This window comes from Drosophila montana, unplaced genomic scaffold (genome assembly GCF_035044405.1).
Source record: "Drosophila montana isolate Dmon_TW-CO22-7 unplaced genomic scaffold, ASM3504440v1 contig_1687_1, whole genome shotgun sequence".
NCBI lineage: Eukaryota > Metazoa > Arthropoda > Insecta > Diptera > Drosophilidae > Drosophila > Drosophila montana.
The window spans coordinates 23,716-50,958 of record NW_026996616.1 but is presented as its reverse complement, the minus strand read 5'-3'; the positions used below and the strand labels follow the sequence as shown (position 1 = coordinate 50,958).

Here is a 27,243-nt window from a genome sequence, read left to right as displayed (position 1 = left end):
TTTGCTCTATTACTATTTTTTTTGTCGTAATTGTAATTTGATCGTCGAATTGCAAAACCTATTTGATTAGCCGTTGAGGGTTCTTTAGCGAGAGCCCCATGAATGGCACGGGCTCAACAACGATCGAATTGAAAGTATCCGCCAATTGCGTCAAATAAGAAAAAAAAAAAACTTTTTACTTTCTTGTGTATGCGTGTGTGTGTCGGAGTGTGCTGCACACAGCGCAGCATTCGGTTGAACTTTAAATACAAATACAGTCGATTAAAACATAGAATTGTCCAACAAGCAAGTACAGTTGAAAAGAAATTATTTTTCAGATGAATTCGTAGTCCTTGGGCTCGTTCATCTGACGAGAAGAGTTATCAATTTGTGTTTGTGCCTCGCATTGCAATTCTTAATGCAGAGCAAGTCGCGCGCTCGTTGAAAAAAAAAAAAAAAAAAACGTACTTGCTACATTTTTTTTCGTACGTCTTCGTACATGAAATCGGTAATATCACACATATGTATATGTTGTTTGTTGTGCATGTGTGTATGCGTGTAAGTGTGCGCTCCGCGTTGCGTTTTTTTGTTGAGAATTCTAGCCGCTGAAGCGCTCCTGTGTGTTTGTGTGCGTCTGTGCGAGCGAGCGAGCAGAAAGGCAATACCGACATCAACCACAACAACAAAAGCAACAACCAAACTCTACATACACAGTCGCAGCTCACACACTCTTGTCATGTTGACACTCTTGCGGATTCGGCCTGCACTTGCATAGCGGTAAGTGCTTAATACAAAAATATGCTCATCAAATAATTCATGTAAGAGAAAGAAAGAGCGTTGCAGCAAGTAGATTTTAAGCAAGTTCGAATTTAAGTTAGGGCACACTTCAACATTTTTCAAAGGAATCAAATTGTATATATAAATATATCTATACATATGTATATGTACGAAACGTAACATGGGCATGCACACACATGTGTGTGTGTATTGTCGTCGTCGCCAGTGCCTGTGCCTATGTGTTGGTGACAGCGCCGCGCGCTGTTAAGTTTTGCCTTTTTTTACAGCACAATAACCGTCATATAATTAGGTGCATTTGGTTTGGCAAAGCAGTGTCAAAAATGTGCCCTATTCAAACGTAACAGCTAAATACCGAATGAAGAGACGTTATAACAATTTCACATGCATATATAATCACATATACATATATGTGTTTTCATATACATAATTTTAAACGCTTCTAGAATTGCGTTCACGCCTGTGCTGATTGTTGTTGTTTTTTAGTCTCTTGAAAAAAAAAAAAAAACATCAGCGGCACTTCTTGCTTCTGCTGCTGTTGCTGCTGCTGCTGTTACTTCTGCTTCTTCTTCATCGTTGTCGTCGTCGATGTTGTCGAGTTGTGTTCAGTCGATATCTTCTCATCGCAGACATTCACCAAAAAAGTGTTGGCCAAAGCAGCAGCAGAGCAGCAGCAGGCAAGAGAGCGCGCAAATAATAATAAATGGAAAAAATTGACTTAGTATAAAATAATATCAAATAATCAACAAATAATTGAAAAAAAAAACAACAGAAATCAAGTAATTAAATATTTTTTGTTAAGTGCGCAACAACAAAAGTGTTTGCATAAAAAAAAAGTTAAAGGCAGTGCCAGGCAATTTTTGTCTCTCGGCAACTGCGTGGCTGCTGCGCTTGTGTGTGTGTATGTGAGAGCGAGCGAGCGGGAGCGAGTGCGAGAGAGCGCGCCACATAAAGTTTTTGACACTCGGCAGCAACCAGCAGCAACAAGCTTTTTCGCAACGCTGTGTACGAAAGAAGGAAAGAAAAGGTAAGAGATGCATTCGTTTATTTTGCTATGTTTTCTATGAAACGCACATACACACACACACAGAAACAAACACTTATACTAGCTCATTGGAAATGCATGCTTCTTTCTAGTGAAGTTGAGAAAATAAAAATAAATTAGAAACAATTGCTAATTGCCGCCGCTTTTTATTTTTGTTTCTGCACTCTTGCCTTTTGCTAGCTTTTCCATATTCATTTATCGTAGCGTTTGTTTTGCGTTCGCACTGCAGCTATCAGTTGCGCTTTGGCTTTTTGCACCTATCCGCTAGCTACTTGCACGCTTTTAACTTGCTTCAATTCATTCATATTAAACAATAGCTGGCTCAATTCATTCAAATGTATGTATGTGTATATATATTTTACGCAATTTTTTGACATTTCATTTTGCGCGATGTTCTTTTTACCCATACGTGGTCGTGCATACATATTCAGCTCTCTTCGCTCTTTCTTCTGGTCCCGCACACACACACACACACACACACACACATATTGCCGTTTGCAGTGAGAGCTTTGGCCAGTGTTGCATTTGGGCGCGCGCTGCTTTTAGTGCTTTTTCCGTTCAAACGCTCGGTTTTAACATTTAACATGTTCGGAGCGCCTTTGTTGTTGCCTTTGAAGTTTTTTTTATTATTATTATTATTATTTTTTTTTTTTAGCGCGTAAACCCGTTTTGTTTATTGTTTTAAGCAACAATACGCCAAATGTAGTAGAAATTTGTAAACCGGTACCAGGGGGTACTTGATGATGATTGCCAGTTTCTGGTTACGTTGAAACAATTATTTCATTTCGTTTGGATGGCATTAATACGCGTACGTACAGTGTAATAAATATCAATATAAACACAAGTTTTCTTCTAATTACACAAACACATGCCCAATAAGGTGTGTGTGTGTGTGTGTGCGCCTTGCACTTGCAAAATGTGTGGAAAATTTCTAATCAATTTGCAACGCAAAATGCTGCAGCAAGACAATATTGTGTGGCGGGGAGGGGGGGGGGGGGGGGCTGTCATAAAACAAAATTGTTGTAAATAGATTTAGTTAATCGCAAAACCAATTACAAGACTTAACAATCAGCAGGCACAAACAAAGATTTGCTTATCGATTTCAATTGGCCGTCATCTGCCGATGACGTCAAAAGCCATCGCGCAGATTCTGATGAACAAAATAATAAAACAACAACGCCAGCTAAATGGTACTAGTAAAGTGCTGCCCAGCAGCGGGCAGCTTAACATTTCCAGATTAACATTAACATACACACACTAGGCGCAGACGAGAGAGATGGCGTCGCGAATGAGTGCGAGCTGCAGCAAGCGCCGATTACAGCTTTATATTTCATTCATCTGCTTCGTTTCTTTGTTGCTTTATGCCTGCACAAAAATTTGTCAAGGCCACAGTTGCTGCTGCTTTTGCTGCGGCTGCGGCTGTTGCTGCTATTGCTGTTTTGTCTATCACACGCTGATTTTGCCCTCTTGTCGTTTCTTGTGTGCATATACACACAATTCGTGCATAATGCATATTGTTGCAGTTATGCTTGAAAGAGTGAAAGAGAAATAGAGCTAAAGCCGAGTTCTATGTTGCTGCTGCTCGTGCACGCATACACAAACACACCCACACACAAGCAGACTATTTGCATTTTTCATTAGATTGTTGCGCACCATTTTTTCCCCAACTTTCCCCACTCCGTTTCTGGTGTTAAATCATTTTTCATTATCGATTTGCGTAATTTGGCAAACAAATAAAATAGAAGCAAAGTAAATACAAATCAAATAAAATGTTAGACGCACAGTGGTTATAGCGCTGCAATAATGCAGCAAAAAACTAAGGAAATATATGTTTATGTATGTATGTAACATTCTTTGGTTTTACCGTTTCGCTGTTTGTCTTGTTCCTGTTCCTCCCATAGCTAATATTTCGACCACAAGCAGAAATCTTAACTAAATAAATGAGCAACAAATTATTGCTGTTTCTTGCTCTCTGGTCGAATTTGCTAATTCAATTAGAAAATACAAAATAGTATATTCTTATTGCCTAATATATGTATGTATGTATGTATGTCGTATGTGTATATAAATGTGTTTGTATGTACTGTGCAAGTGCACAATTGGCATTGTTTTTTTTTGTCATGGGACACACGTTGTGCGAAATTCTTATCTCACCAATAACGGTAACGACGCAGCGCTGCTTGCCTGCTACCGTTAATAATCCACGCATTAACAATGTTTTTGACAACGCAGTCAGAGCGGCTCAGTGCTGCGCCCATTAGCCTGTGTCTCACGTCAAATCTAGCTGTTTTTTCTCTTTTAAGCATTTATATTATATTTATAATAGCTATTTAAGAGTTATACAAGCCATATCTATATATATTATATGCATAGTATTTATGTTTAATTCGGCGAGCCCGAATTAAAGTGCGTACCAGCTATTATGTACAAATGAAAAACAAAAAAAAAAACAAATAGTTGTTTTCTAGCTATATTTGCCCGTGTACTATTTTAGCGTGTTGTGGCTGGGACCGAGTAGAGCAGCACTGTTGCTGCTTGATAGCGACGGCGCGTCGTTGAAGGCGTCGCGTCGCATCGCTCGCGCCGGGCAGCGATCGCTCGCGTGCCGTTTTCGCTGCTTTTGCTTTTGCTTTTGCTCATTCTTATTTTGACAAGCGACGTGTGCGGAACGCAACGCATTACGCGCGGTGTTCATCTGATCAAATTTCGTTTACCTTTTCGTGCGTAGCGCGGATCAAGCAGACTCTAGCACGGACACCACACACACACACACACACAAACACTTATGCGAGCTAACTGTGTCTTTATGTGAACGTATTCCTGTGTGTGTTTATGTGTTAATACTTTTATATTTTTTTACTCTTTTGTTTGCGTGTCTATGTTTGTGTGAGAGACATTTGGTGGTAAAACGTTAACAATTGTAGTTAAAAAAAAAAAAAAAGGAAGTTCAATCAGCAGCCGCAGCGCAGCACGCGCGCTGCAGGCAGCAGCAGCAGCAGCAGCAGCAGAAATGGCTCAGTGTTGTGAGACGACAACAACAACGGCAACAATGTCCTCGCGATTTGGCAGCACTGCCAGACAGGCGACGCTGGCGTCCGCATTGCTATGTATGTATTATAAAGCCACCCTGTATTTAACACACTAGACTCACGCACACACACATGCACTCATGCACCACCCGCGCCGCCTTTACACTCATGAACTTGCACTTGGGCTTCATTCTTATTCTTCGTCTTCTTGTTGTTGTTGTTGCTGCTGTTGTTGTTTTTGTTCTTGCTGCTGCCAGTGGTCAATAATTCAGCTGGCACTGCGCTCTTTGACTCTTCTTCTTTGTCGACCGTCTGCCCTTCGTGACACACATTTTGTGGCAATCGCGTGTTTTGGCACTTGGCATAAAGTTTAATGACTCTTTTATATACCTACATATGTTTCATTAACTTCAACTTAGTCAATTATATTTATTACTCGTTTCTTTTGTCGTCTGCTTATTGATTTACACGCAACAAACTCTGCCGTTATGCACATGGATATATGTGTGCGTGTGTGTTTGTGTGTGGTATTGGTCACACTGTTGCTGCGCGCTTTTATATTATGGGCAGACCACATTCTAATGCAGCGGTTGTTGTTGTTGCTGCTGTTGTTGTTGTTGCTGCTGTTGGTGCCTTTTAAGCTATTTGTCATCATCATGATTGACTTCATTATCATCATTCGTAATTTGTAATCATCAAAACAAAACAGCAGACGACAGCAACAGATATTTGTTTGTATTTTGTTTTCAGTTTTGTTGTTTTGTTCTGTTTTTTTTTTGTTTTTATTTTTTTTCGAATATATTAGAATATTTTCGCTATTTTTGTGAATTTCCGCCTTCAGACTTGTTTTGTGTTCTTGCCGCTCCGTTTGTTAGTTCTAACAGTTTGATGAGATTTTCTGTAGAAAGACGAGACCTTTTGCACACACACACACACACACATGCACACGAACACACATGCACATGCTCACATTTTATACTTTCTTTCATTTGCGAATTTCTGTTCAACCGGAATTGTGTGAACAAAAATTGCACAGAAATCAAATGCGAATGTTTTTGGCCTTGAGCATTTTATTTATTTATCTATGTATATATATATATATATATTTTTTTTTAATAATTTTTAATATTAATTCAGTTGATTTGCTTAAGTTTGCAAACTATGTGCAAAATTCTAATTGGAATACGCTTAACACTTACATCGAACACTTCTGTGTGTGTGTGTGTGTGTGTGTGCGTGTGCTTTCTATTCAAATTCGTCATCAACGGCACTTTTATCCGCGACATGTCGGTCATTGCCTCTGCTTCTTGCGCCAAATTTTATTTATTGCTTTTTTTTTGGTGAAAGTTTAACCCCTTAAAGCAAAGCCCACCACACGTGTGCGCCTGCTGCTGTTCTACACTCTGCACAAAAGAGATCGCAGCGAGATAGCAAGAGAGCAGCAGAGCGCGTGAGAGGTTAAAGAGAAAAAAAGGGGGTGGGGGGGGGGATGGAGGGTTGGGGAGCGATATATGTACAAAGCGCTCTCTTAAGCTAAGCTCGGTTTTTGCGGCACTTTTGATGATGCATTGCCGTTCGGTTTGAGGAATGTTGCCAGACACACACACACACACACAGACAGACACAGACACAGACAGACGGCGACATTGTTGTTTGTTATAAAACACTTGGCACGTTTATGGCAAAAGCTTAAAGCCCTTACCCAGTGCATCAAGATGATCGAAACCGAAAGTAACGTATGACAATGCGATTATACGCTTAAATAAATAAATAAATAAATGTGCAGTTATGTATGTATCTACATATATATGTATATATGTATGTATGTGTGTGTGTGTGTGTGTGCATGCATGAATGCGCATGTACGCGCAAGCGAGAGTGTAGAGACATTGGAATTGTCAATGTCAAGGTGTGCATATTGTGCATATTTATGGCTGGAAGCACTGGAAGCACTGGAAGCAAAATGCAACATCAAGTTCAAGAGGAAGCGCGATGCGTGCGGCACAGTGGTCGCTGCTTTTGAAATGTGAAAAGCTTTGGCTGAAATTTATGTTTCCCCTCAATCTCCCCTCCAACCTTCCTCTTTGCAATTGCGTCTTTGAGACTTTTGGCTTATCTAATTCTCACCCCCCTTTTGACAGCCAATTATTCGATTAGATTGGCATTTAAATATGTTAATATATTCCTATTCAACAATATAACGTACTTTATTAAATATAATTGCCTATTAAATGAGGCAAGTTTAACGTTTTACGTTTACACAGTCACAAGCTTCTCAATATTTATTGCGAATTAATTGAGCGATAACTGAGCTTAATAAACTGCAGTGTTGCAAAATGATCAAAAAGGTTAAAATGAATTGCTAAAGATTGCAAAATATTTGTGTTACAGTGGAGCAAATACATAGCAAATAGGAGAGCTTCGTTTCCATGGTTGGCTTTAAACTTGACAGGAAATTTGATAGCAAATTTGCGAGCAAATATCCACCTGCATTTATTTCATCTGATATTTTATTTATTGCAAGCTGTAAGAACTGACTGACTGACTGACTGACTGATTGATTGATTGATTGACCGACTGATTGATTTATTGATACTTAACAAATCGCCAAGGAGCGGGTTTTTCGATGAAACTTTATCAATGATTATGAATAATTCACCCTGATTAGTCGGAAAAACGGGTGAATCCGACTTCAAAGTGAAAAGTAATTTAATGAGCCGGGCAAAGCCGGGTACTACCTGCTGCCAATATAATGTGTATTTTAGTTGAATTTTAATTGCATTGTTTTGTTGTACGTTTTATTTTTATAGTGGTTTCTTTTTTTCTTCTCTTTTTATTGTCTTATCAGGCGGCAGACATATACACACACACACACATATATATATATTATAATATATGTACATTATTACAATATTTATAATGTATATTTTGTTGATAAGTGAGAGCAAAGCGATTAGCACATGGAAAAGCTGGCAGCTGGTTAATTGTTGCGTGTTCTCTTCTTCTTCATGTTTATTGTTGTTGTTGTTCTTGTTGGGCATGTTCGATTTATGAGGATAGAAAAGCAAACGAGAGGCGGTGGGTGGGGGGGGGAGGGTTAATGAGCCCTGCACAATTCGCAATTGTTGCTTATCAGTCAGTCGCTGTCCGGAAATAATCGCATATCAAATACTTTAAATACTTTGTAATTAACGAGTCGATAAATGCGACGCGACATATAAAAAGGCGAAAGAACAAGCAACACTGATTGTGAAAGGTGTGTGTGTGTGTGTGTGTGTGTGCGGTCACACTGGCCACGCGCTCGGCGAATGCATGCGCGCGCGCCCGTCCAGAAGATAACAATGATAAGCGCAGAGCGCGCTAAACGAGAGGGCAAAAGCCCGCTCGCAATGCCGCGATTCGCAAATTGCAAATACTTAGTAGTGGTAAATGCCTTGAAAAAGCTTTACACCAATCAGGATTCCAATTGGATTATGTGACCTTCCAGTTGCTCCATAAAAAGCTCACGCCACAAGGAATTGTGGACTTTGCTTCCAATGCTGCCGCTGCCGCTGCTGCTGCTGCTGCTGCTGCTGCTGCCGCTGCTGCTGCTGCTGTTAGCTGATACCGCATCCACCTTGTTTTATTGTCCTCCTCTTTCCAATTCCATTTCGCCACTCGCTCGCCTATCGCCGCGGGTCAAGATCGTTTTTATGACGCATTTGCGCTTCCCCCATAATCTATACACATACATACATATATAGAAATAATTATACATATACAGAGCAAATATGCAAAGTGTCTTCCATGTTCGTCGTTTTCTCTCGCGTTTGTTCATTTGCACTTGGGATCAGTTAAGAAAGTGGGCGACGCTCTGCCCACAAACCACACGCCACCCCCGCCCCCTCCCCCCCCCCCCCCCCCCACGCACACTTCTGCTAAGCATTTGGCCTGTTGCGCAAACACAACCAATTGTGAACTAGTCTACACAGACACACACACACGTATACATATGTATGTGCAAATGCATTTGCATTTGCTGCCGCTGCATAAGCTCTGCCTCTGTCGCTGCCGTCGCCGTCGCCGACGTCAATCAGTTGCCGTTGCCAATCAAAAAATCAAAGCGCAAAATCGCGCCATTCGATTTTTTTTGCGTAGTTTTGAAAACAGTTTTTATTGCCTCTTTTTATGTTGCTTTTTTCACATTGCTTTGCGTTTTTTTTTTGTTTTTTTTTTTGTTTTAGTTTTTAATTTTTATTTGTTGACCTCTGCTGCCGGCACAGTTTACAGTTACAACTGCGCTGCCGACTGCGTCGCAGCGTCAATTTGCTTCGCTCGGCTTTTTGCGTTTAGTGCACAATTTTTAGTATTGGCGCATTGAGCGTTGTGTCTGCTTCACGCTGTTTTTTATTTTTATTTTTATTTCTTCCCTTCTTCGTTTCGTTTCACTTTTTTTTTTTTCTCTTTCGTTTTTCCTTTTATAATTCTGCCCGCGCGCGCGCTCGCAGCTCGACAACTCAACTCTAAACTTGGCCCAGGTAATTGCATCTGCACACACACATGCATACACACTCACACATGCATACACACACACACACATAAAGAAGCATGCACACATACACGCACACAGAGAAACTCGAGCTTTTGATTGGCCGACTGGCTATTCGATAGATAAGTAGTTGTCTTCGTCGATTGCTTGTTTTTTTTTTTTTTTGTTTTCAATTTAATTTATTTATATATTTTTTATTGCTACGCGCATCTATTGTTATTAATGCTCATTTATTGTTGTTGCTGTTGCAAGTTGATTTCCAATTACTTTAATGAGCCATATTAATTAATTGTCGCATGTGCAAGTGCGCATTTTAAGTATGCCGCCGCGCTCACAGATGCATTCTATAAATAATAATAAATCACATCAATCGCAATATTCAATGCAAATTTCCGCTGTGTATATACACACTTAAGCTGCACTGTGGCCAGTGTTGCCAACTTGTCAAACGCAATTTAGACTATTTTCAGAGTTAATCTGCTGAACAAGAGTAAAGTTTTAAGGATTTAGCCACATTTTTGGCTGGATTTAGCTGCTTTTTTGAAGCGGCACTTGGCTACAGTTTGCGGGTGAAAAGGATCGTTAAAAGGGAAGGGGGTTACTTTTATTGATTTGCGTATGAAATTTGTGCAATTTCAGCGTAAAAGCAATGTTAAATATTGCCCAAACGCGATGAAGCCACATTTGATGGCAACACTGGCTGCAGCTAGTTGAAACAGCTGATCGATAAACGTGCATGCTCTTGCATGTATGTGTGTGTGTGTGTGTGTGTATGCACGTATGCGACGGTGTCTGCTGTTAAGGTTTGGCCTGTCTGTCTGGCAGCACTGACCTTGACAGAGCTCTTTTGCTGGTGCTGTGACTTTAGTCTGCGTTCCGCTGTTAAGTTAATTGACAAAAGGGCATCGGCATTTGTGGACGTGGACTGTGTCTTTATCTCACTCTCTCCCACACGCACTCACACATTTGTGCACGTGTATTGGACATTTCTTGAGCAGCGATTATGCACAGCTGATAAATTACTGTAAATTACAATTGCCGCCTTCAGACTGAGGCAGCGAGTAAATGATATGAATGTGCATAATATAACATTAGATCATTTACAGCATGCGCCCGTCTCTTCTTCTTCTTCTTCTTCTTATGCTTGTTTTCGTTTCTGTTTTATATTGCGGTTGTTTGTTATATTGCATTGCTTGCATAAGCAGCAATAATAATTTCTTTTGCGCTTGCTGCAAATATTTTTTTCAAATTTGATTTCGTTTTTTCTCCTTTTGTTTTTATCTTTCTTTCATTTATTTTCGTTTAGTAGATTTCAATTGCAAATGCAATTCAAACAAAAGAGTGCCAACAACAACAACAACAACAACAGCAGCAGCAGCAATAAGTTTTGCAGCATTTTGATGCTCTACAATTAAATCCAGAACGAAGAAGCAGAGAACTGTTGCGTTAATCGATCTTTAATTACGACCAGGGCTGAACTATCGATAACAACTCATTAAATAGCAGACACACTTAAACACACAAACACACGCACACAAACACACAAACACGCGCGCACGCACGCACGCACGCACGCATCCCTCGCATTCCGACTTGTCTTTTCCTTTTCCTTTCTGTACTTTTGTGTTAAGCAACAGCTGTTTTCCTTTATACATATATATACATATATACATATATATATTTTTTTTAGTTGCTGCCTCTTCCGCTGCTTCTTTGGCTAGCAACGCGCAGCGTTCGCCCACGCAACGCGCACGTTCTTCATTTTCTTGTCTCCTCGTTTCTCGTTTCACATTTTACGTTTCTTGCTTGTGGTTCGGTTCGTAGTTTTTTTTTCGTGCGCGTCAAGTGCAAAAAGAAGTCAAACATACGCCTTAAATATACACACATACATATATACATACATATGTATATACAATGTATATGTAAACACACGTATGTATGTATGTGCATATGCATATGTAGTAGTTATCTAGTTTCTCTCCTTTTCGGACAGTTTTTTTCATTTCTTCTTGCTTTTTGGTTTTAATTGCGTCTGCTTGTAGACACATTTCATTTAACTGGTTTTATTTTTGGTATTATATTCTATTTACTTATTTTTGTGTTGGTTTTTTTTTTTCGTTGCTTTGCATACAATTCGCACGCCCATTCACACACACACACACACGCACACACACGCACGCACACATACGCACATATTTATGAATAATATTGTTGGGCTGCTTCGTGTGGAACACACAACAACAACAACAACATCATCCAACCCATCAGCAACAACAACAACAACAACAAGCACAATTCCATTCCAAACAACAACAACAACAACAACACAAACAATTAAAACAAATACTCGCCTAATTTCATGTCTCACGCCACAACAACAACAACAACAACAACAACTGTTAACTGCAGCAGCGCCTGCGACAACAACAACAACAACAACAACATCGGCAGCAACAGCAACAACAACTCAGCAGTGCAACAACAGCAGCAGCAGCAGCAACAGCAGCAATTCAAAACATTTCAATTACATTGCAGCTAGTTCGGCTACAATCGATGAGGACAACCCCGACCTACCTCCCACAACAACAACAGCAGCAACAGTAACAGCAGCAACAACAGTAACAGCAGCAACAACAGCAGCAGCAACAACAGCAGCAATAACAACAACAGTTGCTGTTAAATTATTGCCGACGCTTTACCAAAAATTGACGCCTGCTACCCAATTGCCCGCCCAATCCAACAACAACAACATCAATTCCAATTCCAATTCCACATCCTCCGTATCCGCATCCGCATCCGCATCTGATTCGAATTCCATATCCAATTCGAGTTCAACGTGCAGCTGTTGTTGCCGTGATAACTTGCAAATCTCTGGCGATTTGCTGCTGCAACAACAGTTGGAACAACAACAACAGCACGCCGCCGCAGTTGCCGCCGCATCGGTTGTATTGGCCAAACAGGTGGTACGCTCCGTGACCGCCACAAGCATCATGGATATGCCCTATAACACCTCGCCGTCGCTACGCGTACGGACCACCTCGCTGAATCAGCTAAAGAAAACGGCCGATTTGGCCATTGAGAATGAGCTGCATGTCTGCCCCTCGATAATGTCCGATGAGTTGCGCAAATTGTTGCCGCCAACATCGGAAACGGTTATGACAAAACCGTTTCCGATACGCGGCGAACGCACCATAGCCGATTGCACGACACCGCATGTGATTGCCATGGTGGGTCTGCCGGCGCGGGGTAAGACCTTCATATCCAAGAAGCTGGCACGTTATCTCAACTGGATTGGGATCGCGACGCGTGTCTTCAATTTGGGCGAATATCGGCGGCATGCAACAACCGCCTACAAGTCGCACGAATTCTTTCGTGCCGACAACGAGGAGGCGATGGCCATACGGAATCGTTGCGCCAACCAGGCCCTGCACGATGCCTGCGAATGGCTGCTGAGCGGCCTCGGGAGCATTGCCGTCTTCGATGCGACCAATTCGACGCACGATCGCCGGCAGCTGATCTATGATATTGTTGTGAAACAGCATAATTTTCGTTTGTTCTTTGTGGAATCGATATGCGATGATCCGCAAATAATTGAACAGAATATACTGGAGGTGAAGGTCAGCTCGCCGGACTATATCAATATGAATACCGAGCTGGTTGTACGCGATTTCCTGCAACGCATCGAACACTACGAGGAACGCTATCAGCCGATCGACGAGGTCGCCGAAACCCATCTCAGTTTCATGAAGGTCTACAATGCCGGCAAAAAGGTGGTCGTCTACAATAATGAGGGTCATGTGGAATCGCGCATCGTTTACTATCTAATGAATATACACATTACGCCGCGCACCATTTATCTGACACGGCACGGCGAATCCGAGCACAATTTGAGCGGTCTAATTGGCGGCGATTCCAATTTGAGTGCACGGGGTCATCAATATGCAAGGGCCCTGTCCTCGTTTATAGCCCAGCAGCAGATCGGTGGTCTGCGCGTCTGGACGTCCTGGATGAAGCGTGCCATACAAACGGTGGCGGATGTTAAGGCGCCGCAGGAACGCTGGAAGGCGCTCAACGAAATCGATGCCGGACACTGTGAGGAGATGACCTATGAACAGATTAAGGAACGTTTTCCCGAGGAATTTAAGGCGCGCGATGTTAACAAATTTGCGTATCGTTATCCGCGCGGCGAAAGCTATGAGGATCTGGTTGCACGCCTCGAGCCGGTCATTATGGAATTGGAACGTCAGGGCAATGTACTTGTTGTATCACATCAGGCCGTATTGCGTTGCCTGTTCGCCTACTTTCTGGACAAGTCCGCCGATGAGCTGCCGTATCTGTATGTGCCGCTGCATACGGTTATTAAGCTAACGCCCGTCGCCTACGGCTGTAAGGTGGAGCATATTAAGCTGCCGATCGATGCGGTCGATACGCATCGTCCAAAGCCAAAGATACCCGGCGATGTTAGCCAACCGGGCATGGATGGTCTCAGCGGTGAGCTGGTCGCGCCCGATGGCGTCGGCAAGGTGCTCATCGTGGGCGATGATGTGGCAACGGCAACGGCAGCGTCCACCAACGGCAGCGGCGGCTCTCGTCTCGACACTCAATGACATTGCCCCCCCCTTTGCCCCCACAAGCCAACCAAATCCAAGACATTATAAAAGGCAACCCCGTACCGTACCCAACCCAAGCCATGGTCCGATCGATCCACAACAGAACTACAATAGAAAAAACAGAGCTCACTCAACACACACACACACACACGCACACAGCGCTGGCGTTGTAATCTTAACAGCTGGCTTAACAGTCGCTGTTAACGCAGCACTTACATTAACAGCGGCAGTTTACGGCCTAAAACATAACCCAATCAAATGTTAAAGTCACATGAGCTCATATAGACAGCTTATAGTTATTGCTGTTCAAATTGAATGTTACGCTAACAGCCGCTTTAACTTACACTAGACTTAACAGTTGCAGATAACATACAATATTTTTGCGCTTTGCTCAGCAACAGCTTCAACATACTTCTTAACCTCAAAGCTGTTAAATGTTAGAAAAGTTAGCTTTTGCAGCTTTTACTCTTAACTGTCGTTACAAACTGTAGAAAAACGCTCGCAGAAATAAATGTCTGCTAACTGGCTTTGTACTTCGTACTGTTAACATTTTAACAGTAACATTAACACACACACTTTAACAGCAACAATGTCTGTTTACCATCCTTTACAGCTGCTGTAGCTTGTAATGTTATTCCTTTTCATTTAACAGTGTACTTACATGAGCACGAAACAAAAAATGCTTACAGTCTGCTAACAGTTTATGTTTAAATGTTAACTGTAACAGTAAAAAGTGCTGTACTTCATAATGTTAACGCTCTCTTGAAGAGCTGTTAGCAATAACAGTCGCTGACTTTACCCCCCCTCTCTCTCTCTCTCTGTCTCTCTCTCTCTCTCTCTCTGCTAATTTTATGCCGCTTGCCTTTGTGTTTTAGGCTTAGATTTAACAACTTTTTGTTTTCATCTCGAGATTTTTTTTTTTTAGCTAATTTTTGAAATGTTAATTTTCTGTTAAACATTTATTTTATCTGCTTTTGTCATTGAAATTGTGCTAAATTGTGATTGGAATGACGCTGTTATATTGATGTACTTTACTTACAAAACTTAAGAGACACAAGAACTTAAACCGTTAACCGTAGCCTAGAGTAAGACGAAATATATATTTTTAAAACATTTTTTTATATATATATTAACATTTATTCAAAATTTTACAACTACATACATATATTCACATTTTGTTTATCTTCTTTTCGCTGCTAACAATGAACTGAGACCTTTGCTTCAAAATCAGATATATATATATATATTTATAAAATTAAATACAATTATAAATGCGTATAATTATGTACGAGCGAAATAAATGATGATGTGCGTTTTACTTAAAACGTTAGCCAACACTTGATTGTAACTGTACTTGTCGTAAGTTTTCCGTTGATTCCGTGTCTTTTGTCTTATTGCGTTTACAAAATATAAACTATAAATCTATATATATATACACACACACACACACACAACTAAACAAATACATTTAAATCTATATATATATCAAAATATTGTAATGACATTATATAAAGAAATTACTCAAAAATAAAACCAAAAAAAAAAAAAAAACATTAATCAAAGCCAGAATAAAACCTGACAAATATTGCTTTTTGAAACCAAGTCTTAGTTAGGTTGAGCTTTACGGGGAAGTAAATGCAACTTTTGATTCGACTTATTTTAAAGACTTCTTGAATTATTAAGCCAGATATCTGTACTAGTTGAACAACTACATGATCTGTCAGCTGTTATTAAGAACAGTTATCTTTTAGCATAAATATTCATGTTAGCTTAATAACTGTTAATGTTCGTATAAATGTTAGTGAAAGCGTTTTTGATCTGAGTTCTTTTAGCCAAGAAGCCATAGACTAGTTAAACAACTAACAACTACATGATCTGTTAGCCGTTACGTAGCCAACAGTTAGTTTTTAACATAAATATTCTTGTTAGCTTAACAGCTGTTAATGTGAATTCGTTTAGTCATGCAAAAATTGAGTATTAGTCAGAATAAAAGTTCGTTAAAGTGAACAACAAACCTGCTTCACATTAGAAAAAGCCATTTTTAGTTAACCTTTACAACAGTCAAACGTTTTCATAACAGTTTTTTTTAGCTATGTAATCAAAACGTTAATGTTAACAGTTCTGTATATTTGACATTAACAGCTCTGTGATGCGACTTAACAGTGAGAACAAGTTTAGCTCTAATGTTTATGCTGTTGCTAACAGCAGCTTAACAGATGTTGATTGAATAATTGTTGTTTATGTTAACGGTTCTGTATATGGAACAACAACTGTTAACGAATCAGCTGCTTTTAACAGCAGCATAACAGATGTTAATTACATAGTTTGATTTGTATGTTAACAGTTCTCTAAATATAACAACTGTTAGCGAATCAGCTGCTTTTAACAGCAGCATAACAGATGTTATTTACATAGTTTGATTTGTATGTTAACAGTTCTCTAAATGGAACAACAACTGTTAACGAATTAGCTGCTTTTAACAGCAGCTTAACAGATCTGAATAGAATAATTTGATGTTTATGTTAACGGTTCTGTACATGTAAGAACAACTGTTAACGAAGCAGCTGCTTTTAACAGCAGCTTAACAGATCTGAATAGAATAATTTGATGTTTATGTTAACGGTTCTGTAAATGGAAGAACAACTGTTAACGAATCAGCTTAGTTCTGCTCTGAAATGCCCTTTTTAAGCCAAACTCTCGTATGTGCTTGCAGCTGCCGATGCCCGATGTAACCACTGGACAAGTATTAGAATAAGGACTAGGATCAGACGACGCGGACAAAGCACCGACAACAACGACTTGGACTTGGAGTTAAGCAGCAGCAGTCGCAGCAGCAGCCGCAGCAGCAGCACTCTTGCTCTGCAGCAAGATGCCACGCTTTCGGAACGATGAGCTGGTGGAGACCCGGTACAAGGATGGCGACATTGTTTGGGTAAAGATACACAATTCGGAGACTTGGTGGCCCGGCGAGGTGACCTCCTCGCAAGACTTTCGCTACGTCAACAGCTCACGACGTCCATTCGCAGTCGTCGAGTTCTTCAATGAGCGAACTTTGTAAGTGCGCGCTTTTCGCCCGAAAATAAATAATCTAACTAATTTATTATCGTTCCTCCCTCTGCAGCGAACAGGCGAACACGGCAAAGGTGATTTATCCATTTCAATGCGAACACAAATCGGAATTCATCAAAATGGGCAACAGTGAGTAGCACATTCTATTCTTTTCTTTGCACTAGCCTTAACTTTTACCGCCATCTATATGTATATAAAAGATATATCTGTCATGACTGACCGATCAAACGGAAGAGGTTGCTTGTGTTATGGAGATGCGCGCTAAGACCTTGTTCGAAATTCCACCTGCAGCTGCGGAAAAGTCGTGGAAACGATTGAATGCGGCTTTCTTTAGGCAACGATGGGCCTCAAATTAATTTTCACAGATTTTTGTTCAAATTCCATTTGAGTGATTCACTCTTTTTGGAAATTTCACCGAGAGTTTCACACTTTTGGAAAATTTCACGCCTTCCTGTCGGAAATGGGCATCAACGATTTCGCTTCAAATTCTTTTTCAGGGAACCTTATGGAAATTCTCATGAGAGAGGTTTTCAGTTTGGATATACAAATGCGGTTCAAACTTGATTGAAAAAGCGCTCCGCATAGGAACTGTAGAAAGTACGTGGCTTGGCGATTTTGGAAATTTCACACGCAAATGTGAAAAATTGGCGAAAACTAAAACTTCAACTCAAAATTCGCCAATCGACCTCAAGCTCAGTTTCAAAGATCTCCATTTGAGGAATGTTTCACACTTTTCATAAATTCCACCGTTCTGCAACTTTCACGTGCCACAGTGAACTATTGGCGAAAGTTAGCTAAGGCTATGGCTATAGAGAAAATGTTTGCACGATTTGAAAAAGAATCGGAATGAAGTTAATATAGGAAATGTCCCGGGGAAATCCCGATTAATAACTGTGCATTATTTATCAGCTGTTGGGCGGGATTCATACATTCGACCGTAATTATTTTCACAAATTTAAAGGCACAAGACACAAATACATAAATAGAATGCTCCTCCTCCGCCTCCTCCCGCTACTCGATCTCCTCGAACTCGCGCAGGCCCAGAGGCTGCTCCAGATTGACAGCGGCAGACTCCTTCGTCGATGGCTGCAACTCTCCGGCAAAGTGGCCCGTCGTCGTCTCCAGGCCAAGGATAATATCGTCGGCTTCCCCCGCCGCCGCCGCCGCTTCAACAGAACCGGCAGGCGGCTTGAGCTTCCATCCGTTCGGCTCCTTCTGCTTGGCGCCCGCTGTGCTGCTGCTGCTGCTGCTCAGCCAGCGATGTCCACAGTAGATCATCAAGACGCCAGTCGCCAGGCCGCCGACAATGATGGGTCCGCTGTGGCGACTGCCCAACGCCTGCTGCAGCGGCGGCTTCACATTGTCAAAGATCGCCTGCAGGCGCAGCTGCGAGATGGCGCCCGCCGCGCTGATTATGTTCGTCAGGAAGCTGCCGGTGTCCACGCCGCCGCCGCCGCCGCCAGCGGCAGAGGCAGCGCCCGCACCGGCTCCTCCGCAGCCGGCGGCGCCGCACCAAACGGAACGCATGTCCTTGCAGCAGCAGCTCATCCACAACACACTGGACACGGATTCGGATAGCTCTTCTCTTTACCAACTCCACTCTGCTTCGGTTCTGCTTCGAAATTCCACCTTTGTCACCTTCCCTCCTTTCGTTTGTCCACTTTGCGGATTTGAATTCACATTAGGATTCCACGTCTCCTTTCTTCCACCTTCACTTACGGTTTTGGTATTTCGAGCTCAAACTTCTTTAGACTTTCCGTGCGATTTGCGTAGTTCTCTTCGTTCCTCCTTTCACCTTCTTTCCGGTTTACGTATTCGGTTTTCGCTGCTTTCCGTTTTCCACTTTGTTTTGCGTTTTCCGTTTTCAGATTCGCGTTCTCTTTTCGCCTTTCCTTGTCAGATTTCGATTTCGGCTTGGTATTTCTCTTCCTTTTCTTGTTCCACTTCTCGCTCTTCTTCAGCTTCTTCTCTCCTTCGTCCACGTTGGTTGGGGGAAAAAAAAAAAAAAATAAGAAATACGTACGCAATATTTCAATGGAAAATATAAAAAAAAAATACCAATTTAATATATATACATATATATAATATATTTTTGAGGAGCTCGTATGCTCGATATGAACACCACGAGATATAAAATAAATATGAGCTCTCCCAACCCAAAACGTTCGCTATGTGCTTCAATCCCCGTGACATTCATTAACCGGGCAACTCGATTCGGCAGCTGAGCAAAAGGGGGAATTTCGCAAAAAAAGGTTGCTTCGATTTTCGAATAGTGAAGATATAAACTTTGTGAGATAATCGCTTGAAGAGATGTCTATAAGATAATATCCTTTCCTTTTACAGTTTTGATTCGATTCGTGGAGCGAAGGCTTCTTCCAATGAGAGAAAGAAGTGCAAGTGGTTAAAAGAAAGTCCTCCTCCTATATTCCTTTATATAGATCTTTCAATCGGTTAAACGAAAGTCTTCAGTCTTCATAATCCTAAGAGTTAATTGAAATAAATTCTCCCGTTTTCATAATAACGATAAACACCGATTTGGAGCTATGATTATTTGAGCATAACTCGAGAAATATGAGAGCTAAAGACTCCGAACTTGTTATGCGAGTTGTTCTATAGTATACACAGCTTGAGAGTATATCATTTTTTAAATATATTCTCCCATTTGCCTCGGAAATGGAAGAAAAAGGCTTTTTTAAAGGTCGAACCTTGCGCTTGGGTATGCACACACTTTTTTGTGCTGTTTTCAAGACCTGAAAGTTTCATAAGGATCGGGCGGCGAGGAGTGAAGTTAAAGGAGGTTAGGACGCGGTGCCATAAACAGTGTGGTTCGAAGGGAAGGAGAAGAAGCGCAGCTGTGCTGTGCGTATCTGTGTGTGTGTGTGTGTGTGTGTGTGTACCAGAGCACTTTATTGATTGAAAATCGGATTGAATTGAATTTGATTTGTTGCTTACAGAAAAATCCGTGGCCCAGGAAATGAGGGACAAGTTCAACGAGGATGTTAAGTTCGCCGAAAATCGTTGGGCGGCCAACAATGAGGCTGAGGCAGCCGAAGCTCCTGCCGCCCGGCCCGAGAGCCTCATCAAGGCGCTGCTCTCGAGCAGCAGCAGCAGCAACAGCCTCTTCATCAACAACAACAGCAACAACAACAGCAGCAACAACAACAGCAGCTGCAGCAGCAGCTGCAGCCATTTCCTCAACAACAACAACAACAACATCAGCAACAACAACAACAACAGCAACAACAACAACAACTTCAACAGCTACTGCAGCAACTGCAACAACCGGACAATCAGCACAGTAAATACAGCAACAAGCACAAGTCCGACAACAGTTGGGCCAACAACATCCATACGAAATGTGAGTCCAAGTTGAGTTCAACTACATATATGCTAAATAGCTTAGAATAGAAGACTTTATACGCGGCAGAGACGACTCCCAAAGCCTGCTTCATGCAAGGCATAGTTAGTTGAACCGAAGATTAAAGCGATAAAGTTGTATAATTAGCTGCTATAGCCCAATTCCACTGTTCACATTACTTACATTTGTTTTGCGAATGTCACATTTTGTCGAATGTGAAAAATGTGGCCTTTACGATTTCCCATCAGAAAACACTTTTACTTTTTTTTTGTATAGCCCAATTCCACTGTCCACATTTCTTACATATGTTTTATGAATGTCACATTTTTGTCGAATGTGAAAAATGTGGCCTGACATTTTTCAAATATAAAAAATGTTGTCATTCGCGCCGAATAATTCGTGGCAAAGTTGTAAAATCAGCTGTTATAGCCCAATTCCACTGTCCACCATTCCTACATATGTTTTGCGAATGTCACATTTTGGCCGAATGTGAAAAATGTGGCCTGTACGATTTCCCATCAGAAAACAAATATTTTTTGTTATAGCCCTATTCCACTGTTCACATTTCCTACATATGTTTTGCGAATGTCACATTTTGGTCGAATGTGAAAAATGTGGCCTGTACGATTTTCCATCAGAAATCAAATAATTCCACTGTCGACATTTCCTACATACGTTTTGTGAATGTAACATTTTTGTCGAATGTGAAAAATGTGGCCTGACATTTTTCATATTTAAAAAATGTCGATATACGTCCCGAATAATTCGTGGCAAAGTTGTATAATTCACTGTTATAGCCCAATTCCACTGTCGACATTTCCTACATATGTTTTGCGAATGTCACATTTTGGTCGAATGTGAAAAATGTGGCCTGTACGATTTCCCATCAGAAAACAAATATTTTTTGTTATAGCCCAATTCCACTGTTCACATTTCCTACATATGTTTTGTGAATGTCACATTTTGATCGAATGTGAAAAATGTGGCCTGACATTTTTCATATTGAAAAGATTTCACATTTCCAACATTTGTTTTGCGATGCGTTTGCCTCGATTGAAGAACATTTAATTGAATTTTGTCAATTTTTTTTTTTGTACGCACGCAGGACTCGTCGATACGGATCATGGACATTGGAGCGCCGGCTGCTGCATATGCGCATCCGGAGGGACGCAACGATCAGAGATACGAGTGCAATCTGTGCGACTTTCACACGAGCAGCATGAACGTGCTGCTCATCCATCGTCGCACCCATGTGGAGCTCAGCAGATACGGCGGCGGAGGAGTTGGAGTTGGTGTTGGAGTTGGAGTTGGAGACGGTTGCAGCACAAGCAACAGCAGCATCTACAGCAGCAGCAGCGGCGTCGGCGTCGGCGTCGGCAGCGCAAATGTGCGTCAGCTGCTGAAGCACCAGCGGGCGACGCGCCGGGCCAATACATCGGCCAGCCGGGACACGTACTCCTCGTCGCTGTGGCGCTGCCAATCCCGTCACGTCTCCATTGTGGTCGATGCGCCGCTCACGGACGAGGAACAGCGCCAGGTCGCGAGCATAGCGCAGCTGACCTTGGCCAGCATTGAGCGTGTGGTCAAGTCGCCGACGCAGGAGCTGAACAGAGAGCGGGATCGGGATCGGGATCGGGCGCGGGCGCGTGCCCGAGCACATCTGCCCAGGTCGACAAGGGAGCGGGAGAGGGATCGGGAGAGGGAACGGGATAGGGAGCGGGATAGGGAGCGGGAGAGGGAGAGGGAGCGGGTTAGGGATCGGGATAGGGAGCGGGAGAGGGAGCGTGTTAGGGATCGGGATAGAGAGCGGGAGAGGGAACGGGAACGGGAGAGGGATCGGGATCGGGAGAGGGTGCGTCGACGGGAACACGAACGCGATCTGCAGACACTTGACAGCGAGTGCTCCGCCGCGCTGCAGCAGCATCGTCGCAGCACACAACTGATGAGCGCGCGGGATCCGCGCCGCAAGCGCTGCCATCAGCTGCGCGCAACGATGCCGGCGCCGCCGATGCTGCCGCCGACGCCGCCAACGCCGCCCAAGGTGCGTCGCCTGACGCGCTCCATCAGTCGGCAGCAGGAGCGCAGTCCCAGCTTGTCCCGCTCGGCAGCAGCCGAAACAGAAGCAGCAGCAGCAGCAGCAGCAGGAGGAGGAGGAGGAGGAGGAGGAGCTCAACTGGTGGCCTTGGTGTCGCCGCAAACGCCGCCGCCGCCGACGCCGGCGCCGAAGCTGACCAAGGCCAAGGCCAACAAGTCCAAGCTAAAGGGCAAGCCCAAGCCCAAATCCCAGCCCAATTTCACATCGACGCCAATCGTAAAGCGCGGACGCAAGCGTCACACAGAGGAGCAGCCGAAGACAGAGCTGGAAACGGATCGGGAACGGGAACGTGATCCAGTCAAGGGCGTGGCGGCCGCCTCGCGCGAACTGCAGCGCCGCCTGCTCGCCGAGTGGGGCGACTACGAGCAGGAGGAGCAGCCCGAGCTGATCAACAAGCAAACCAACGGACAGCCCGCCGAGGCGACGCACAAGAAGCAGCAGCAGCAGCAGCAGCTGCATCCCAAGCTAATGCTGCCACGCGCCCAACCGCAGCCGCAGCCGCAACCGAAACCGCAACCGAAACCGAAACCGAAGTGTACGGTGGAGGACTACGCCGAGGAGGAGGAGGAGGAGGAGGAGGAAGAGAGCTGTGAGCCCGGCCCGTCCGGCAAGATGCAGCTGGCATCCGCCTCGAGCTCATCCTCGGCGTCGAACTCATCGAAACGCATACGCAACATACCAAAGAAGGATCGGCGCGATGTCGTGCTCCAGGAGTTCGATACGGGCAACGAGCACAGCAGCGCTGCGCCCGAGGAGCCAATCATAATACAGGACAGCGACGCCAGCTCCAACGAGAGCGTCGTCTTTGTCGATTCCGCGGAGGAGCCACAGCAGCAGCAGCAGCAGCGGCGCCTGTCCAAGGTAGCTGGCCAATTTAGGGATCGCCAGGCCCAGGTCAAGGCTGGCGGCTCCTCGTGCTTTGACTTCGCCGAGGAGGATGACGAGGTGCATGCTGCACTGCAGCCGCCCTCCGCCCAGCCGGCGGATGGCCAAAATGGCCTCAGCTACAGGCGACGCACCAAGCCGCCACCGACGACGCTGACCAATGGCGACGAGAAGCAGCGGGAACGGGAACGGGCACGGGCACGGGCCGAGCTCGAACCGGAGCCGGAGGCAGAGCTGCAGCAGACGGAGCAATTCAAGGGCTTCAACGAGCAACAGCTCGTTGCCGAGGCCGAACTGGATGCGGATGTGGATCAGGAGCAGCTCAATCTGCCCAACAAAGATCGACAGAAGCGCATCTTCAAGTCGCGCAACAAATCCCAGCAGGCGGCAGCGGACGAGCCGCCGCCGTCGACGCTCGAGGAGAAGCCTTCAACGACGTCGGCAGCGTCGGCAGCGACGTCGGCAGCGACGGCAGCAGCGACGGCGGCGGCATTGGCAGCGTCTGTCTTCATGGAGCACCTGTTGCCGATGCACACGGAGCTGACGCTGCCGCCCCTCGATCCCAGGCTGTCGAATGGAGGCGGCGCCGGCGTCGTCGTCAACGATCCGAGGACTGAGCGACGACGTCGCAAGTCCAAGGCCAAAAAGAAGAAGAAAAACAACAACAGCGAGGCCGGAGCAGGCGGCGAGGTTGGAGCAGGGGCCGGCACAACCACCAAGAAGAAGAAGAAGAAGAAGAGCGGCGACGTGCCGGGAGAGGAGAAGACAAAGACGAAGACGAAAAGCAAAAAGAAAAACAAGGCGAGCAGCAAGAAGGGCCAAAGCTTGCCAGAGGCAAAGCCGCCACAGCCAACGCTGCTGCAACCCAAACGGGAGCCGGAGCCGGAGCCGGAACAGGAGCCGGAGCCGGAGCCGGAGCTGAGCACTGCGCAAACCCTGCGCCAATATCCAGTCCAATATCCACTGCAATATCCAGGCCAATATCCAGGCCAATATCCAGGCCAATATCCACTGCAATATCCAGTCCAATATCCAGTCCAATCCCAGATGCCAATCCACTCCCAACATGTCCACGGCCACGGCCACGCCCATTACTCCGGCAGCGGGCTGTTCTCGGCGGCAGCGGGAAGCAGCGCAGCGCTGCTGCACCTGAGCACGAACACGAACACGCACAGCATCCAGAGCACGACGACGACAAGCAGCTCCTTCCTGCAGCAGCAGCACAGCAATAGCAACAGCAACAGCAGCTCGATCACATCCAACATGGCCGTCATATCGGCGGAGGAGGCGCACGAGCTGCACCGTTCGGCGCCGGCGCTGGCCGAGGAGGAGGAGTCGACAACGGCGACCGAATCGAGCGCTGTTCTCATACTGGAGGACATACTGTTGCCCAATCTCTACGAGCTGCCGGTGAGGCGCGCCAGTTCCGATAACAGCAGTAGCAGCAGCGACAGCTTTGCCAGCAGTCGGAGTCAGCTGCGGGCCAGGCCGGAGGAGGAACGGGAGCGAGAACGGGAACGGGAGCGAGAAGAGGAGCGGGAAAGGGAAAGGGAACGGGAACGGGAGCGAGAAGAGGAGCTGGAACGGGAACGGCAACGGGAGCGAGAAGAGTTGGAGCAGCTGGAGCGGGAAAAAGAGGAATATGAACATTTGCGTAAACTGGAGGAGTCACCGCCGGCCACAAGCTCCTCCAGCTTGGCCAACAGCCAGCCCTCATCGCCGCTGACAGGCCTCCGTTTCGAGGCTAAACTAAAGAAGCGCGAACGGCAAATGCTCCGCAAATATGAGGCGGATATGCGGACAATCGAACGCAGCGCCGAAATCTGTCGCATTGCACGTCAGCGTTGGGCCTGTGCCCGCAGCATGCACAAACCGAACCCGGACGAGCGGGCGCATCTCCAGCGGCTGGAGAAGCTGCCGCTGCGTGCTCTGATCCGTTGGGGCAAGCGGGCCGTCAGCTTGCAGCCGTCGACGGAGCAGGAGCTGCTGCCGCTGGCAACTGTTGCTGTGCGCCCCAAATCCTGCATGGCGCTGGCCATGCTCCATGACGAGGCGGTGGTCGCCACAGCCAGGCGACAACTGGAGCAGCTGCGCGAGAGGCGACGCACTGAAGCAGCAGCCAGTTCCAGTCCGGAGTCGCGACGACGACGCAGCCGGCCGGAGCCGGAGCCGGAGCAGGAGTCGGAGTCGGAGCCGGAGGAGCAAGCACCCCAGAAGGAGCAGGTGGCGGAGGGTCAGCAGCAACAGGATGGCAATACAGAATCGCGCATCTGCGCCGTTATGACACGTCCGATACCCGGCTACAACAACACCTTCATGCTCTGCTCCCTGACGAACAACAACAACTTTACGCCGCTGAACAACGAGGCGCTGTATCTGGATAGCGAGAATCATTTGGTGCCCGTGCCGATGCAGGCATTGGCCGAATCGCCGCGCCTGCCCGACGGACATCCCTTGTCCGCCGTCTTTCTGCTCGAGGGCGAGGCCATGGCGCAGGTGGTCCAGCCGGAGCAGCAGCAGCAGCAGCAGCAGCAGCAGCAGCAGGCTGTGGCGGCGGCGGCGGCGGCAGCGGCAGCAGCGGCAGCAGCAGCGTCGCTCAGCGCTGGCCAGGAGCACCAGGAGGTGCCCGCCGCGGCGGCCGCCATGCTGGGCGGCATGATGACGCCCCTCAGCCAGGTGGCCGAGACGATGACGCGAGGCGAACCCGATCCCGAACCCGAACCGGAGGCTGACGAGGCCGAGGAGGAGGACGACGACGAAGACGAAGATGAGGATGACAACGACAACGACGAAGACGAAGATGAGGATGACAACGACAACGACGAAGACGATGAGGATGCGGATGCGGATGCGGCTGACGATGATGGGAATGGGAATGGAAATGGGAATGATCAGCCGGAGCAACGGGAGCAGCAACGGGAGCAGCGAGTGACTGTTGCTCCGCCGCCGGCGCACGGTGAGATCTATCAGCTGCAGTCGAATGTGCTGCAGCTGAGCGTGAATGGCCACCAGCTGGAGCTGACCACCGAGGTGCTAATGAACATAGCCGAGCAGCAGGACGATATTGTTATCGAAATCGATGGCGGCGGCCAGGCGATGCTCCATGCCAGCGACATTCTGCAGGCGGCCAAAAACTATCTGCAGGAGCGCGACCTCCAGCTGGTCAATCTCGAGGATATGGCGCTCAATGTGCAGCAGGTGGCGCCGCCGCTGCCGCCGCTGCCGCCGCCGCTGCCTACCGCGCCCCCGCCGCCCCCGCCAACGCCACCGCCGCCGCCGCCGCCAAATGATTTGCTGGCCGCGGCGCTCGCCGGCAGCGATGTGATCGACGCAGCCGTCGGACTGCTCCACATTGATACGCGCCAGCAGGCACTCGGCGTGGGCCTGAGCGTCGCCGCCGACGACGACGACGATGTCCCTTGGCCCTTGGCCGCGGCAACGGTGCACCTGACGCCGCCAATAACGGCGGCGCGAACAAACGAGACGAACGCTCTGCTGGATCAGACGCCCATCATGTCCACGCTGGAGACTCCAAGCAGCAGCAGCAGCGGCGGCCGCGGCGGCCGCGGCGGCGCTGCAGGGCTGCAGCTGCATCGGCGCGTCTCGCCGCTGATCGATGGCAGTCTGGAGGACAGTCTCGCCGTCATCGGTGTGACCAGCCATGGCAATGGCAGCGGCGTGCCCACATCTCTCGAGCTGCCCATCACGGTCACCAATCCGGCGATAGCTCCGCCGCGATCCGCTTCCGTCTCCGCCTCCGCCTCCGCCTCCATCACCGCCGATCTGGCCAAGTTTGTGTCGTTCCAGTAGATCGGCCTGGCAGGCAGGCAGGCAGGCAGTTCCGACTGGC

The 27,243-nt window shown here is 45.9% G+C and overlaps 2 protein-coding genes across 3 annotated transcripts; both read left to right on the top strand.

Annotated features, from left to right (window-relative positions):
* The first annotated feature begins 5 nt into the window (after positions 1-5).
* On the top strand, positions 6-27,243 carry LOC135440799 (uncharacterized). Its single transcript, XM_064700159.1, has 5 exons — positions 6-756; positions 16,700-17,040; positions 17,108-17,184; positions 20,010-20,413; positions 21,519-27,243. The coding sequence occupies exons 2-5, from the start codon at positions 16,856-16,858 to the stop codon at positions 27,201-27,203; spliced, it is 6,351 nt and encodes a 2,116-aa protein (XP_064556229.1). The 5' UTR covers positions 6-756; positions 16,700-16,855; the 3' UTR covers positions 27,204-27,243.
* Positions 4,463-15,433, top strand: Pfrx (6-phosphofructo-2-kinase). 2 transcript variants are annotated; one of them, XM_064700167.1, is made up of 2 exons: positions 4,463-4,926; positions 11,789-15,433. In XM_064700167.1, the coding sequence occupies exons 1-2, from the start codon at positions 4,830-4,832 to the stop codon at positions 13,981-13,983; spliced, it is 2,292 nt and encodes a 763-aa protein (XP_064556237.1). In that variant the 5' UTR covers positions 4,463-4,829; the 3' UTR covers positions 13,984-15,433. The 2 variants fall into 2 exon arrangements, with proteins under 2 accessions (XP_064556237.1, XP_064556236.1); XM_064700166.1 differs by having other exon boundaries at positions 11,786-15,433.

Excerpts from the sequence above, each read along its gene's own strand:
- Pfrx (XM_064700166.1), top strand. The coding sequence starts at position 4,830 with ATGGCTCAGTGTTGTGAGACGACAACAACAACGGCAACAATGTCCTCG. Across the intron at positions 4,927-11,785 it reads GCTGGCGTCCGCATTGCTAT|CAGCGCCTGCGACAACAACA; the intron begins GTATGTATTATA and ends TGTTAACTGCAG.
- LOC135440799 (XM_064700159.1), top strand. The coding sequence starts at position 16,856 with ATGCCACGCTTTCGGAACGATGAGCTGGTGGAGACCCGGTACAAGGAT. Across the intron at positions 17,041-17,107 it reads TTCTTCAATGAGCGAACTTT|CGAACAGGCGAACACGGCAA; the intron begins GTAAGTGCGCGC and ends CTCCCTCTGCAG. Across the intron at positions 20,414-21,518 it reads CAACAACATCCATACGAAAT|GACTCGTCGATACGGATCAT; the intron begins GTGAGTCCAAGT and ends GTACGCACGCAG.